The sequence below is a fragment of the Pinus tabuliformis genome, chromosome 1_1, assembly GCF_031772625.1.
Source record: "Pinus tabuliformis cultivar Carrire ecotype Pingquan chromosome 1_1, CPIR1, whole genome shotgun sequence".
In the NCBI taxonomy this organism is placed as follows: domain Eukaryota; kingdom Viridiplantae; phylum Streptophyta; class Pinopsida; order Pinales; family Pinaceae; genus Pinus; species Pinus tabuliformis.
Genome location: NC_142297.1, coordinates 528443272 through 528456344, shown reverse-complemented (window position 1 = coordinate 528456344; position 13073 = coordinate 528443272). Strand labels below are relative to the sequence as shown.

The window sequence follows — 13073 nt, the reverse complement described above, 5'->3', positions numbered from 1 at the left end:
ATATTTTTCTTAAATTAAAAATAATCTATAAAATTAGACTTAAAAATTAAAATTCAATATTTTGAAATAAAAAAATAAAATCGTATAATTTGCAATTAGTTTCAAAATATAACTTGGGTGTGAGCTTGTATCTCTAATGTGTTAAAACTTCGGCTGGCTATTGTATATCTCTGGCCTCCCAGATCTAATGTAAAGGACTGAATGGATTTATTCTTTATTGAATGAGGAAAGCCAGAAGCGTAGCAGCTAGGATGCCTATGGAAGGAAGGTGTAGCCGTACACCCATCCATCCATCTCACCTCTCTTTGGATAAACTAATTTTTCATTGTGACCCTGCCTTTGCCTTTGTCTTTTGAAACTTTTAAATTTTTACTTTTGGTGGGATGTATTTGATATGATAATTTTTTTGGTGGGATGTATTTGATATGATAATTTTATTAAAATGGATTGTGTGTTAATAGATGAAATACATAAATACACATATTAATTAATAGACGAGATAGATTTTTGGGGAGTTTTTATAGTCAGTTTTATCTGAAATTTAACAATTCTTTTTTAAAAATCATCCGTTTAAATTATTGTCTAATTTACTAAATTCAATTTTTCTTTTTTAATTTTTAAAATACCTAATTTATTTACATAATATAAAATATATTTTAAATAATAAAAAAACACAATTTTCATCACAGCTATATTACTGAATTCTAACCCAAAAAAATACATATATATGATGGGACTCTTTCCTTTGTTTTTTTTGTGGTGGATTCATGTTACCTTTGAAGATAGAGTCGTCGAGATATCTCTCAGATCTGAATGAGGATATGACTCTTGTTTATTTAATATGCAAATTAAAAAATTCAAATTTGACATTTTTTATGGTCAATAATTTACGGAATTTGTTTTGGAATATTAGGGCGCGTGGGACCAAAAATGTCCTCATCTTCCTTTTCCTGTTGTCCTCCTCGTCAATAATTTACGGAATTTGTTTTGGAATATTAGGGCGCGTTAGGGCCAAAAATTTCCTCATCTGCCTTCTTATGTTGTCCTCCTCGTCAATCTGCCTTTTCCTGTTGTTATTCTGCCTGGAGTTGCTTCTGCAATTTCTTTCATCATTTTCTGCAGTTTCTTTACCTAATGGCTCATCCACGAAACACCTCCGCTTCCGCCTCCACCTCTGCCTCTGCCGCCGCATCTACCAACACCAATGACAATTTCCATTTCGATGTTTTCATTAACTTTTCTGCATCAGACGTTACGAATAACTTCGCCAGCCATCTCTACAGTCGTCTCCTTGACCGTGGATTCAGAGCCTTTTTCGACCGGCCAGAAGCGCAGCCTGAAGACCGCTTAGATTCTCGAGTAGAAGGAGCCATTGCAACCGCCTCTGTTCATATCCCCATATTCTCTCCAAGATACGCCGAATCAAAATGGTGCCTCGATGAACTCCTGTTGATATTAAAGTCCAAGGCTCCTATTATTCCAGTCTTTTATGATGTCAAGCCTGCTAAACTACGGATCAGGAACGGTCAGGGCCGAAAGGAAATGCTGGGCCAAATCCTGAGATATCTTCGGTGCCTTGTGGACAACAATGGAGTCTATGATGAAGCCCTGAGACGGCATGAAAAGAAAAGGAGTTGCAGCCAACAAACAATTGCGGATTGGAGAAAAGCACTGTTTGATGTTTCACATGTAAATGGTTTGGAGCTGGAGGCATGTAAACGGTTAGAACTCTTATCTGTTATTCTCCGTAAATTAGGTTAAATGTATGGTCGTAAACAAAGTTTTTCATACTCGTGTTTGGTTTGTTTTTCTTTGAATAACCAGCGATGAAGGCGAGCTCGTGGATAGGGTAGTGCAAATGGCGGAGGAAGAGGTTGCAAAACCACAATTTCAGCTGGGCAAATATGCAATTGGTTTGGATAAAAATCTTGCAGATTTTGAAAAGGCGGTACTATTACAGCAGCCACAACACAAAGGAAAGGCCAAGTTTGTGGGGATTGTGGGTGTCGGGGGAGTAGGGAAGACGACCTTGGCAACAGCATTCTTTAACCGCAAGAGGTCAGCCTACCATCGATCATGTTTTTTATGTGACGTGAGAGAAGTTGCAGGTAGGAGCTCTTTACATTCCCTGCAGAATAAACTCATAAAGGACTTGACTTCATTGGATCATGAAATAGTTAGCGTGGCAGAGGGTAAAGAGGAGCTTTCAAGGTCGCTCTCGAATTTTCGGCCCCTTGTAATTTTAGACGATGTGGACGATGTTGACCAGATGGATGCATTATTTTCACCTCTGATTGAGGTACTCCATTCAGGTAGCTTAATATTAGTTACATCCCGTAATAAGGATGTTCTTATAATGTCAGGAATGAGAGAGTCAGACATTTACAATCTGACAGGCCTGGATAGAGAACATTCTCAGGAGCTTTTTTGTTTGCATGCCTTTCACAAGCGTCTTCCCGTCTTTAGATTTAAAGAAGTTGTTGCAGAGTTTTTGGATGTGTGCCATGGATTGCCCTTATCTCTCAAAGTGCTTGGGGCACTCGTTTATCAAAAGGATTTGAAGTACTGGAAAACCACATCGCGAAAAATAGCAGGGTTTCCCACCAATGCACAAAGAATACTTGAAATCGGCTACGATGGTCTTGATGATCAGGAAAAAGAGATCTTTTTAGACGTTGCATGTTTCCTCAATGGAGAAGACAGGGATACGGTTATAAGTATTTGGGATGCATCCGGCTGGGTAGGGTGGATGAATCTTCAGAACCTAGTGAACCAGTGCTTTGTAGAGATCGACAGTAAAGGCCGCATAAGAATGCACAATCATCTCATAGACCTGGGCAGGGATTTGGCGGAGAAAAGCACTTCGAGATTTCGCCGTCGTCTTTGGCGCCCCACTGAAAACCATTTTCATAATGCGTGGAAAAACTCAACTGTAGGTGCTTGAAGATCTAGACATTACTTTGTGTTCTCAAATAAATTTATGCTTATGGAAATGTGTATCTCTTGTTGTAAATTCTGAACTTTGTAAATATGTAAACATAGTTTCTAACAGTTTTCAAATAACAATTTAGGTGCGCGGAATCAACATGGTTGAAGTAAGATCTGGCTCATCAGTAAACAACCCTGTGGAGCTCAACAATAGTTTTGTCGATATGAGCAGGTTGCAGCTGCTTAAGGCTGAAGGTGATTGTTTGGAAAGCATATCAAACCTGCTGGAACATTCAGATCTTCTTTGGCTTTCTTGGATTCGTTATCCGTACACCTCACTGCCTTCTTGGATTCCAATAAGGAATTTGAGAGTTTTACGACTGGCGGGGAGCAAATTGAAAACATTATGGCAGGATGAAAGTGAGGTATGTGATAGTTTGTCTAAACTTTTTACCTTGTATGGGGCGGTAGCGGTACCTCAAGATTTATAGCGTAGTTTAAACTTACAAATTTTTTATCATTTAGATTATTTATCTAAAATTTGGTCAATAATTAAAAAGATCGTTTGAATCGTAGCTATCAATTTTCAGATTGAGAACGTAGTATCTATTTATACCTTTGGCGCAGACAATTTTAATTATGAAAATTACAATTTAGACAGAAGCGTGTGCAAATCAACTTCAATCTCCGGAATTTATATTTTAGATTGCATTGTATTGCAGGTACCTTTGAACTTGAGGGAGTTGATTATTGATGCAGAAATTTTCCAGCTACCGAAGTCTATTGGGCATTTGAAGCATATCGAAAAGATTGAACTGAGATACATTATCGAAACATTGCCAGATGAGTTCTTTCATCTCACCTCCCTTAAACATCTTAGAATGTCCACAAGCGGGAACTCACTTGAACATTCGATAATGCACACAAGCGGGAAGTCGCTACTGCTGCCAGAGTCGTTCGGGAATCTTACAAACCTCCGTCATCTTGACCTGTCTGGCTGCTCTCTGTTGGCAAGGCTGCCAGAGACGCTCGGAAATCTTACGAACCTCCGGGATCTTGACTTGTCTGGGTGCCACCACTTAATAAAGCTGCCAAACTTATTGGGAAATCTCGCGGAGCTACATCAGCTTGACTTGTCTGGATGCTCGCAGTTGCAAGAGCTGCCAAACTCGCTTGGGAGTCTCACAGGCCTCCAGCAGCTTGGCTTGTCTGGGTGCTCGCGGTTGGGTGAGCTGCCAGACTCGCTCGGAAATCTCCCAGGCCTCCAGCAGCTTGAATTGTCTGGGTGCTCGCAGTTGCAAGGGCTGCCAGACTCGCTTGGGAATCTCAGAGGCCTCCAGCAGCTTGAATTATCTGGGTGCTCGCAGTTGCCAGAGCTACCATACTCGCTTGGGAATCTCACAGGTCTCCATCAGCTTGATTTGTCTGGGTGCTCGCGGTTGGGAGGCCTGCCAGACTCTCTCGGGAATCTCAGAGGCCTCCAGCGGCTTGAATTGTCTGGGTGCTCGAAGTTGCAAGGGTTGCCAGACTCGCTCGGGAATCTCACAGGCCTCCAGCAGCTTGAATTGTCTGGGTGCTCGCAGTTGTTAGAACTGCCATACTGCCTCGGGAATCTCACTGGCCTCCAGAAGCTTGAATTGTGTGGGTGCTCCCAGTTGCTAGAGCTGCCATGCTCGCTCCTGAATCTCAAAGGCCTCCAGCAGCTTGACTTGTCTGGGTGCGCGGGGTTGGGAGGGCTGTCATATTTATGGAATCTAACAGGCATCCAGCGGCTTGACTTGTCTGGATGCTCCCAGTTGCGAGCTCTGCCAGACTCGCTTGGCAATCTGACATGCCTCCAGCAACTTGACTTGTCTTGGTGCTCCCAGTTGCAAGCACTGCCAGACTTGCTTGGGAATCTCACGGGCCTCCAGCAACTTTACTTGACTGGGTGTTCCCAGTTGCAAGCGCTGCCAGACTCTCTCCAAAATCTCACAGGCATCAAGAAGCTCGACTTGTCTGGATGCTCCCCGTTGCGAGCGCTGCCAGAGTTGCTCGGAAATCTAACAGGCCTCCAGCAGCTTAACTTGTCTGTGTGCTCCAACTTGCAAACGCTGCCAAACTCGGTCGGTAATCTCACAGGCCTCCAGAAGCTTAACTTGTCTGTCTGCTCCAATTTGCGAGCGCTGCCAGACTCGGTCGGGAATCTAACAGGGCTCCAGCAGCTTGACTTGTCTGACTGCTCGCGATTGGGAGGGCTGCCAGGCACCGTCGTGAATCTAACAGACCTCGAGCAGCTTGACTTGTCTGGGTGCTGCCAGTTGCAAGCGTTGCCAGACTTGCTCGGAAATCTCACAGGCCTCCAACAGGTTGACTTGTCTGGGTGCTCGCGGTTGGGAGGGCTGCCAGACTCGCTTGGAAATCTCACAGGCCTCCAGCAACTGGATTTGTCTGGATGCCAGCTGTTGCGAGGGCTGCCAGACTCGCTCGCGAATCTCACAGGCTGCGAGCAGCTTGACTTGGCTGGGTGCTTCGAGCTACTAGAGCTGCCAGATTGGGTCGGGAATCTCACACGCCTCCAGCAGCTTGACTTGTTTAGGTGCTCACATTTGCGAGAACTCCCGGACTCGCTGGGGAATCTCACGGGCCTCCAGCAGCTTGACCTGTCCAAGTGCTCGGAATTGCGAGGGCTGCCATATTTGGTCGGGAATCTAACAGGCCTCCATCAACTTGACATGTCCGGGTGCTCCCAGTTGCAGGCGCTGCCAGACTCGCTGGGGAATCTAACAGGCATCCAGCAACTTAAGTTGTCTACGTGCTCCCAGTTGCTAGCGCTGCCAGACTCGCTGGGGTATCTAACAGGCCTCCAGCAGCTAAACTTGTCTTGGTGCTCCCAGTTGCAAGCGCTGCCTGACTCGGTCGGGAATCTAACGGGACTCCAGAAGCTTAACTTGTCTGTGTGCTCCCAGTTGAAAGCGCTGCCAGACTCGCTCTGGAATCTCACAGGGCTCCAGCAACTTGATTTGTCTGGATGCTCCCAGTTGCAAACACTGCCAAACTCGGTCGGCAATCTAAAAGGCCTCCAGCAGCTTCACTTGTCTGGGTGCTTCTGGTTGTTGCAGTGCTCCCAGTCGCAACCGCTGCCAGACTCGGTGGGGAATCTAACAGGCCTCCAGCAGCTTGACTTGTCTGGGTGCTCCCAGTTGCAAGTGCTGCCAGACTCGCTAGGGAATCTAACAGGCCTCCAGCAGCTTGACTTGTCTGGGTGCTCCCAGTTGCAAGAGCTGCCAGGCTCCGTCCGGAATCTTATAGGCCTCCAGCAGCTTGACTTGTCTGGGTGCTCCCAGTTGCAAGCGCCGCCACACTTGCTCGGCAATCTCACGGGCCTCAAGCAACTTTACTTGTCCGGGTGCTCCCAGTTCGATGCGGCGCCAGACTCGCTCGAAAGTCTCACTGACCTCCAGAAGCTCGACTTGTATGGATGCTCACAGTTGCGATCGCTGCCAGACTCGCTCGGAAATCTAACAGGCCTCCAGCAGCTTAACTTGTCAGTGTGCTCCAACTTGCAAGGGCTGCCAGACTCGGTCGGTAATCTCACAGGCCTCCAGAAGCTTAACTTGTCTGTGTGCTCCAATTTGCGAGCGCTGCCAGACTCGGTCGGGAATCTCATAGGCCTCCAGTGGCTTAAGTTGCCTAGGTGCTTCCAGTTGCAAGCGCTGCCAGACTCGCTTGGGAATCTAACAGGGCTCCAACAGCTTAACTTGTCTGGGTGCTCCAAGTTGCAGGTGCTGCCAGACTCGGTCGGGAATCTAACAGGCCTCCAGCAGCTTAACTTGTCTGCGTGCTCCCAGTTGCAAGCGGTGCCAGACTCGCTCTGGAATCTCACAGGGCTCCAGCAACTTGACTTGTCGTGGTGCTCCCAGTTGCAAGCGCTCCCAGACTTGCTCGGGAATCTCATAGGCCTCCAACACCTTGACTTGTCTGGGTGCTTCAAGTTGCAAACGCCACCAGACTCGCTCGGAAATCTCACTGGCCTCCAGCGTCTTGAATTGTCTGAGTGCTCCCAGTTGCTAGTGCTGCCAAACTCGCTCGGGAATCTCACTGGCCTCAAGCAGCTTGAATTGTCTGAGTGCTCCCAGTTGCTAGAGCTGCCATACTCGCTCGGGAATCTCACAGGCCTCCAGAAGCTTGAATTGTCTGGGTGCTCCCAGTTGCTAGAGCTGCCATACACGCTTGCGAATCTCACAGGCCTCCAGAATCTTAACTTGTCTGGCTGCTCCCACTTGCGAGCGCTGCCAGACTCTCTTGAGAATCTAATAAGCCTGCAGCAATTGCGACCGCTGCCAAAATCGCTCCGCAATCTAACAGTCATACAGACGTCTGGCTTGTCTGTGGAGCTTGACGAGGGGCATTCAGAAGTACCATAAATTCTCCGGGCAAAGTTCCACTATGACCAGAGATTTCGAACTATAAAGGAGGTCACTGGATTCTATTAGCATTTTTGCCGTAAAGAGGGTGATTTCGAGTACCTGGTATCCTACACTATCAGCTCAGCTCTTCTATTTCGTTACATCGCCTGATGTATCCATGTACCAGTAATCCTACACTATCAGCTCTTCTATTTCGTTTCACCCCCTGATGTCCATATCCAGTAGTCCAAGTTTTACAAGACCAAGAAGCCCTTTTATTTTCTCCAGTGCAGAATTTCCCTGTAAGTCCCAAGATATTAGTGGCGTTCATAACAAAAGCTGACGTTGAGGGGTTGAAGGTTGGGGCAGATTCTTTCACAAAATGATAACTCCTTCAGTCTCGTCCCATGCATGCCTAACTGTTGAGTCCTGCAACAATGTGCGCCCTCTCGGATCTGCCAATGCTTCTTTTTCTCTTCCAACCTTTTGCGCAATGGCGATTGCCACTTCATGCTGGGAACAATCAACTGTGCTACACCTGCTGGCAAATACTATATTCTTGTTTAACATATCATCGCCGTTCACCACTGTTTCAACTCTGCAACTAAGTCTGGCAAATATTTCAAATTGGAGCAGCAATTAGGTATAGATAACTTCAGGTTACGATCGAAGGTTGCAGCATTTCGTAAGAGGGGATTGTAATCTCAGAATTTTCAAATTGCTTTTGCTTCCCATAGCATTACGATTCTTTGAAGTTTCCATGCAAATAATCTAGTTTACTTCTTCCCTGAAGCAGGCAATGCCGGGTGCCCGCGAAGACGCGGGGATAATTGGCCATCAAATCAAACACTGTTCCCTCCTAGTGAAATAATTGTAAGAAATACTGCATAGAAGCGGCCTCCCGATAATTTAAAAGCTCCACCTCAGCATAACTTGTAGCGTTATGGCTACAGTGATTCACAAATTTTAAATCGACTGAGAACTTCAACTTTGTGAGAATGACAACTTCGACACAGTTGTTTTACCATTTTAATTACCCATTATCGAAGTCCCTTAATATTAAAATTCATCAAACTATTTAGTTGTAGCTATTTTTAAATGTTTTTATATAGAGGGGATCTTAACCATAAAAGCATGTGTTTTTTCATAATAGGTCAGAGATTCAAAACCAGAGGGGTAGAGTATGTATGATTTTGTAGACATAACATGCCTGGAGGTGGGTCCCTTGTCCAACAATAAAGAATCTCATATACCAATTTGGTAGTGGGTCACATGTATAATTCAATTAAAGGTTGAAAACTAGCACTTCGGGTCCTGTAGTGGGTCCCATAGTCCAAAGTGTAGTCCTATAGTCCACCATAGTCCCATAGTCCAAAGTGCGTCCCATAGTCCAAAGTGTAGTCCCATAGTCCAAAGTGCACGCTCTCAAGAATAGAGTTACACTCACCCTTGTCCCACAAATAAAGAATCTCATATACCAATTTGGTAGTGGGTCACATGTATACTTCAATTAAAGGTTGAAAATCCATAGTCCAAAGTGCACAAGAGGGTTATGGACTCAACATTTTGCAAGAGTCATGACTCATTGGCTCCTAATGACAAGCTCTCAAGAATAGAGTTACAACCAAAATTTCCCCTGCAGTCTTTTTCTTCTGTCCTGGATGCTTTCAGTTGGTGGTCGGATCAGCGGCCTGCATGGAGATCCCTTTTCATCTTCACGTGATGGACCTTGTGGAAATGGCGGAACTCCTGCATCTTCCAGGATCTCAGGACTCCTCTCTCCTCCACTTTGATCCATATATCTGCCACGATCGATCCTTCCTGATTGATCCTTCCTCATCCCGCTGTTTTGTTCAATTTTTCTATCTCTTCTCTGTTTCTATGTCCCTTTCCTCAGGTTTATTTCTCTATGTTTTGATATCCTCATCACAGGTTGCTCTTAGTCTCTTCATGAATCATTATGGTTCGGGCTCTGCTATGTCATTTATGTATGGTTTCATGCTGTTAATGCGCCTCTCGGCCATCTGCGCCTCTCGGCCATCTTCTCATGCTACTTAGCGGTCGGACTGTTTCGGTCTCCATCCTTAAGGTTATATGTTATATGTATGGCTATGTTTCTTGGCCTGTCTTGCCGGCCAGCCTCACATGCTTATGTATCCTCTCAACATTTTCCAGAATATAATATCATGTTTTTTTCCCTCTGAAAAAAAAAAAGAGTTACAACCAAAATTCTTATTAAATTCACCCATCAAATGATGAGGAGAAAACTTTTAGCTGAATCAACTATGAAGCACCAAATTTCTGAAGTACTCTCTCTATTATTTCTTATTGTAATCAAACTATTCACACAATTTCATATAGAATATTCAAGACATGAATAATGGAATGGTTTCATGCCTCTTCTATATGTGTTATAAAGTATGAACATAGTATGAGAAAAAATGGCACTGGAAAACTATGTTTGGGGGCTCACAATCAAGTTGTTTGGTCAAGTTATAATTGAGCCACATTCTAGGAATAGGGTTTTGTTGTTCAAACCTTCTTCATCAAGGAACAATGAAGAAAGCAAAGGACCAATGAACGAAAATAACTATTTTCAATTATAAATTTTCAATTATTTTTACTTTCTAATTTATCAAAAATGTTAAAATATGATTGAATGATACATACCACATCCATCTCATAGTGAAAGGGTTTAAATTATATAACAAAAGCTCAATTTATTCACTTAATCCATAAAAAAACTCTTTATCTTAAAGAAGTTCCTTTTCTAAACAATGATGCATAATGTTCTACAAGTGTGGTGTTTGAAAGAGGATTTGTGTTTTCTTATAATTTCCAATACCCCCATAAATCTATATATGTCACACTTCTTTATTTCTCTTTATAATGTAAATATATAATATATGAGGATTTGTGTTTTCTTAAAATTTCCAATACCCCACCATAAATCTATACATGCCACACTTCTTTATTTCTCTTTATAATGTAAATATATAATATATTTTTTTATTATATAAAATTATAAATAATAGTAGTTTAACCTACTTGAGTTATAAGAAAAGGGGGAATTTTGATAGTCCTCATCCTTATATTTCCCTTTTGATAAATTATATGCATTATATAGGATGAATGGTTAAAGTGTTAGATGGGATGAATAGTTGAAGGTGAGAATTTGAGAACCCTTCACTAACATAGTCAAGATGATTGTTGGTCCTTGTGATCATATGCAAAGTTATAAATCTTTCATTATTGACATAATTAATATTGTGTTGGACCATCATGCATTTGAAAGTGGAACCATTTTTTACGTTATTGACATGGTTGGTATTTCATCGGGCCTTCATGCATTTGAAAGTTGAACCGTCATTAATATTGTTGTAGTGTATGTGGATTATGCATGGATTATGGTGTAGGATAACTCATTGTTGATATGAAATTACATGTGTTATATTGGATAAATGGTTAAAGTGTTATATTCAATGAATGGTTGAAGGTGAGTATATGAGATCTCTTCACCAACATAGACAAGATGATTATTGCTCCTCATGACCAAATGAAAAGCTATAGATATTACATTATTGACATGGTCAATATTTTGTTTGACCATCATGCATTTCATGGGATCATTATTTACATTATTCACATGGTCGATATTTTGTTAAACCATCATGCATTTGAAAGTGGAATCATCATTGTGATTGTAGTAGTTCATATGGATTATGGTGTAGGATAACCCATCATTGATATAAGATTAACAACTCTTTGGAATTTTATGAATTGATTCTAGTGCACATTAAAATATAGATGGAGGAAGCATATGTTTGAATTATGTTGTAAGTTGTTTTATAAGATGTTTTAAGGTTGTTTAAGGGTACACCAAGTATACTTGAGTAAGTGGATGTGGGTGGATCATTCAACAACTCAATCTCTATGAAAGTCATATTATTGGCATAGATTTTAACACTACAATATAAACTAATCCATTAAGCCATCATTGAATTATAAATCACATGATGAGTTTTGAGGCATCATGTGATTCAAAATAACCAAGGAACAATTTATCATTTTTAATATCATTTACATCCATTTTTGATTTATTTTCAAAGCTAGATATCAAAATAAAAAGTCTATTGATGCATGTTGTAGTTTATTTAGTTAGTTGGGTTTAGTTTAAGTAGTTGAGTGGAATCTTATCCTCCCCACCGAGGTCTAATTCTTGAAAGTGAAATATTTATTTAAGGATTAGTCATTTCCATCACCACAAGTTTATGCAAGCCATATAAATCAAAAGGAGGCCTCTTAAACTAAACAGAGACATTGGCTAGAAAATTAGCAGTTATTTGGTCCCGACCTTGTCTCCTTAATAATTTACTAATGTTATTCACTCTATTTTATATTTTATTTTTATATATACTTTTTTTTTAATTAATGAATTGTTATTTATTTGTTTATTTTATTTGTCTTATTTTATAAGTTCATTTTAATTTTTTATTTTAAATTTCCATTTATCGTTCTTTGATTTATTTATTTATTTTTATTTTTTACCTAAAGATTTAGAGATCAAATTTTTTCTCAAAAATAGAAGTGACCAGAATCTTTCAAAATTGGTGTGTGTTCGTCATTTTGATTCCAACGACACTTGAATCACCTCAATCCAATATCGTATGAAAAAGTTATGATGTTCTGATGGTTTGGCTCAATAGCTAAAAAATTTGCAGGTGTGCTGACTAGGCTGTGTTGAGGTATAAAAGGTGTCTTTTTAACTCCTAATTATCTTCACATTAGTTATCAATCCGGGCAAGATTTTCTATTTCAAGAGTGTACATAGTTTGTGGTGGCTATTTACTCAAGAGTAATGTTTCTAAATTGCAGTACAGTGCTCTCAAATACAAGAATAAATGGATGCAACTAGTGAACTCAAATTGCAATTAAAAGAAAGCTTAACTTGCTAATGAAACCAAATCAAACATTCATTCAAGTATCAATCAAGAATATAGTAACAATAACTCATTTCTCTTTTAACTGATTGATATTCCAAAAGTATTTTCTAATCTGAACAACAGGGATCTCGGTCTGAGAGCGTAGACAACAGTAGTCAATGCTCTTTACAGTGGAGAATCTCAAGATAGCACGCTGAACTAAATTACTAGATTGGAAATAGAATGCTGAACTCAAAGGACTAAATCTGAAATAATAATAAAGAAATACTGAAACAGGTAATTGAATAACGACTTGAACCAATACTTCTGCAACATGTAAAACAGAGTAATTCTGAGAATATGAAATAGCAAAGCAATGCGATTACAATAAATGGAAATCAAACCAAACCATCACACGACAGAAATTGTAAAAGAATGATACAGGAACAACAAGTGAATCCACCAGGGTCAGGCCCTTAGCCGCCAGTGAACACTGCTGGATTACTTCAGTATGAGAGAAGGAACAACAACTATATTATATATTAATCATTTGCAAAATAGTTACAGCCAGTTCGTACTATGTTTCAACAACAAGAGTCGATGATCAAAGTAAAAATACAATAGTAATTTCTGAATAATCTCCCCATCCTCCGTTCTCTTTACAATTGTTGCCTTTTATAATGGCCAAGCGGTAAGAAGGGTAAAATAGTAACAGCGATCCCTCAGGATCAAGAGATCCTGAGGGATTCACGCAATCTTCCATCTTCAGTTAACTCTCTGTCTTTGTGCTAATGCTGTGATCTTCTTTGTTCTTATCCATAACTGTGCGCTCCAT

At 41.3% G+C, this 13073-nt stretch overlaps 1 protein-coding gene across 1 annotated transcript; it reads left to right on the top strand.

Moving 5' to 3' along the window:
• The first annotated feature begins 1051 nt into the window (after positions 1–1051).
• Positions 1052–8569, top strand: LOC149214103 (uncharacterized). Its single transcript, XM_089392187.1, has 4 exons — positions 1052–1721; positions 1825–2932; positions 3072–3353; positions 3651–8569. The coding sequence occupies exons 1-4, from the start codon at positions 1135–1137 to the stop codon at positions 7332–7334; spliced, it is 5661 nt and encodes a 1886-aa protein (XP_089248313.1). The 5' UTR covers positions 1052–1134; the 3' UTR covers positions 7335–8569.
• Positions 8570–13073: the final 4504 nt, after the last annotated feature.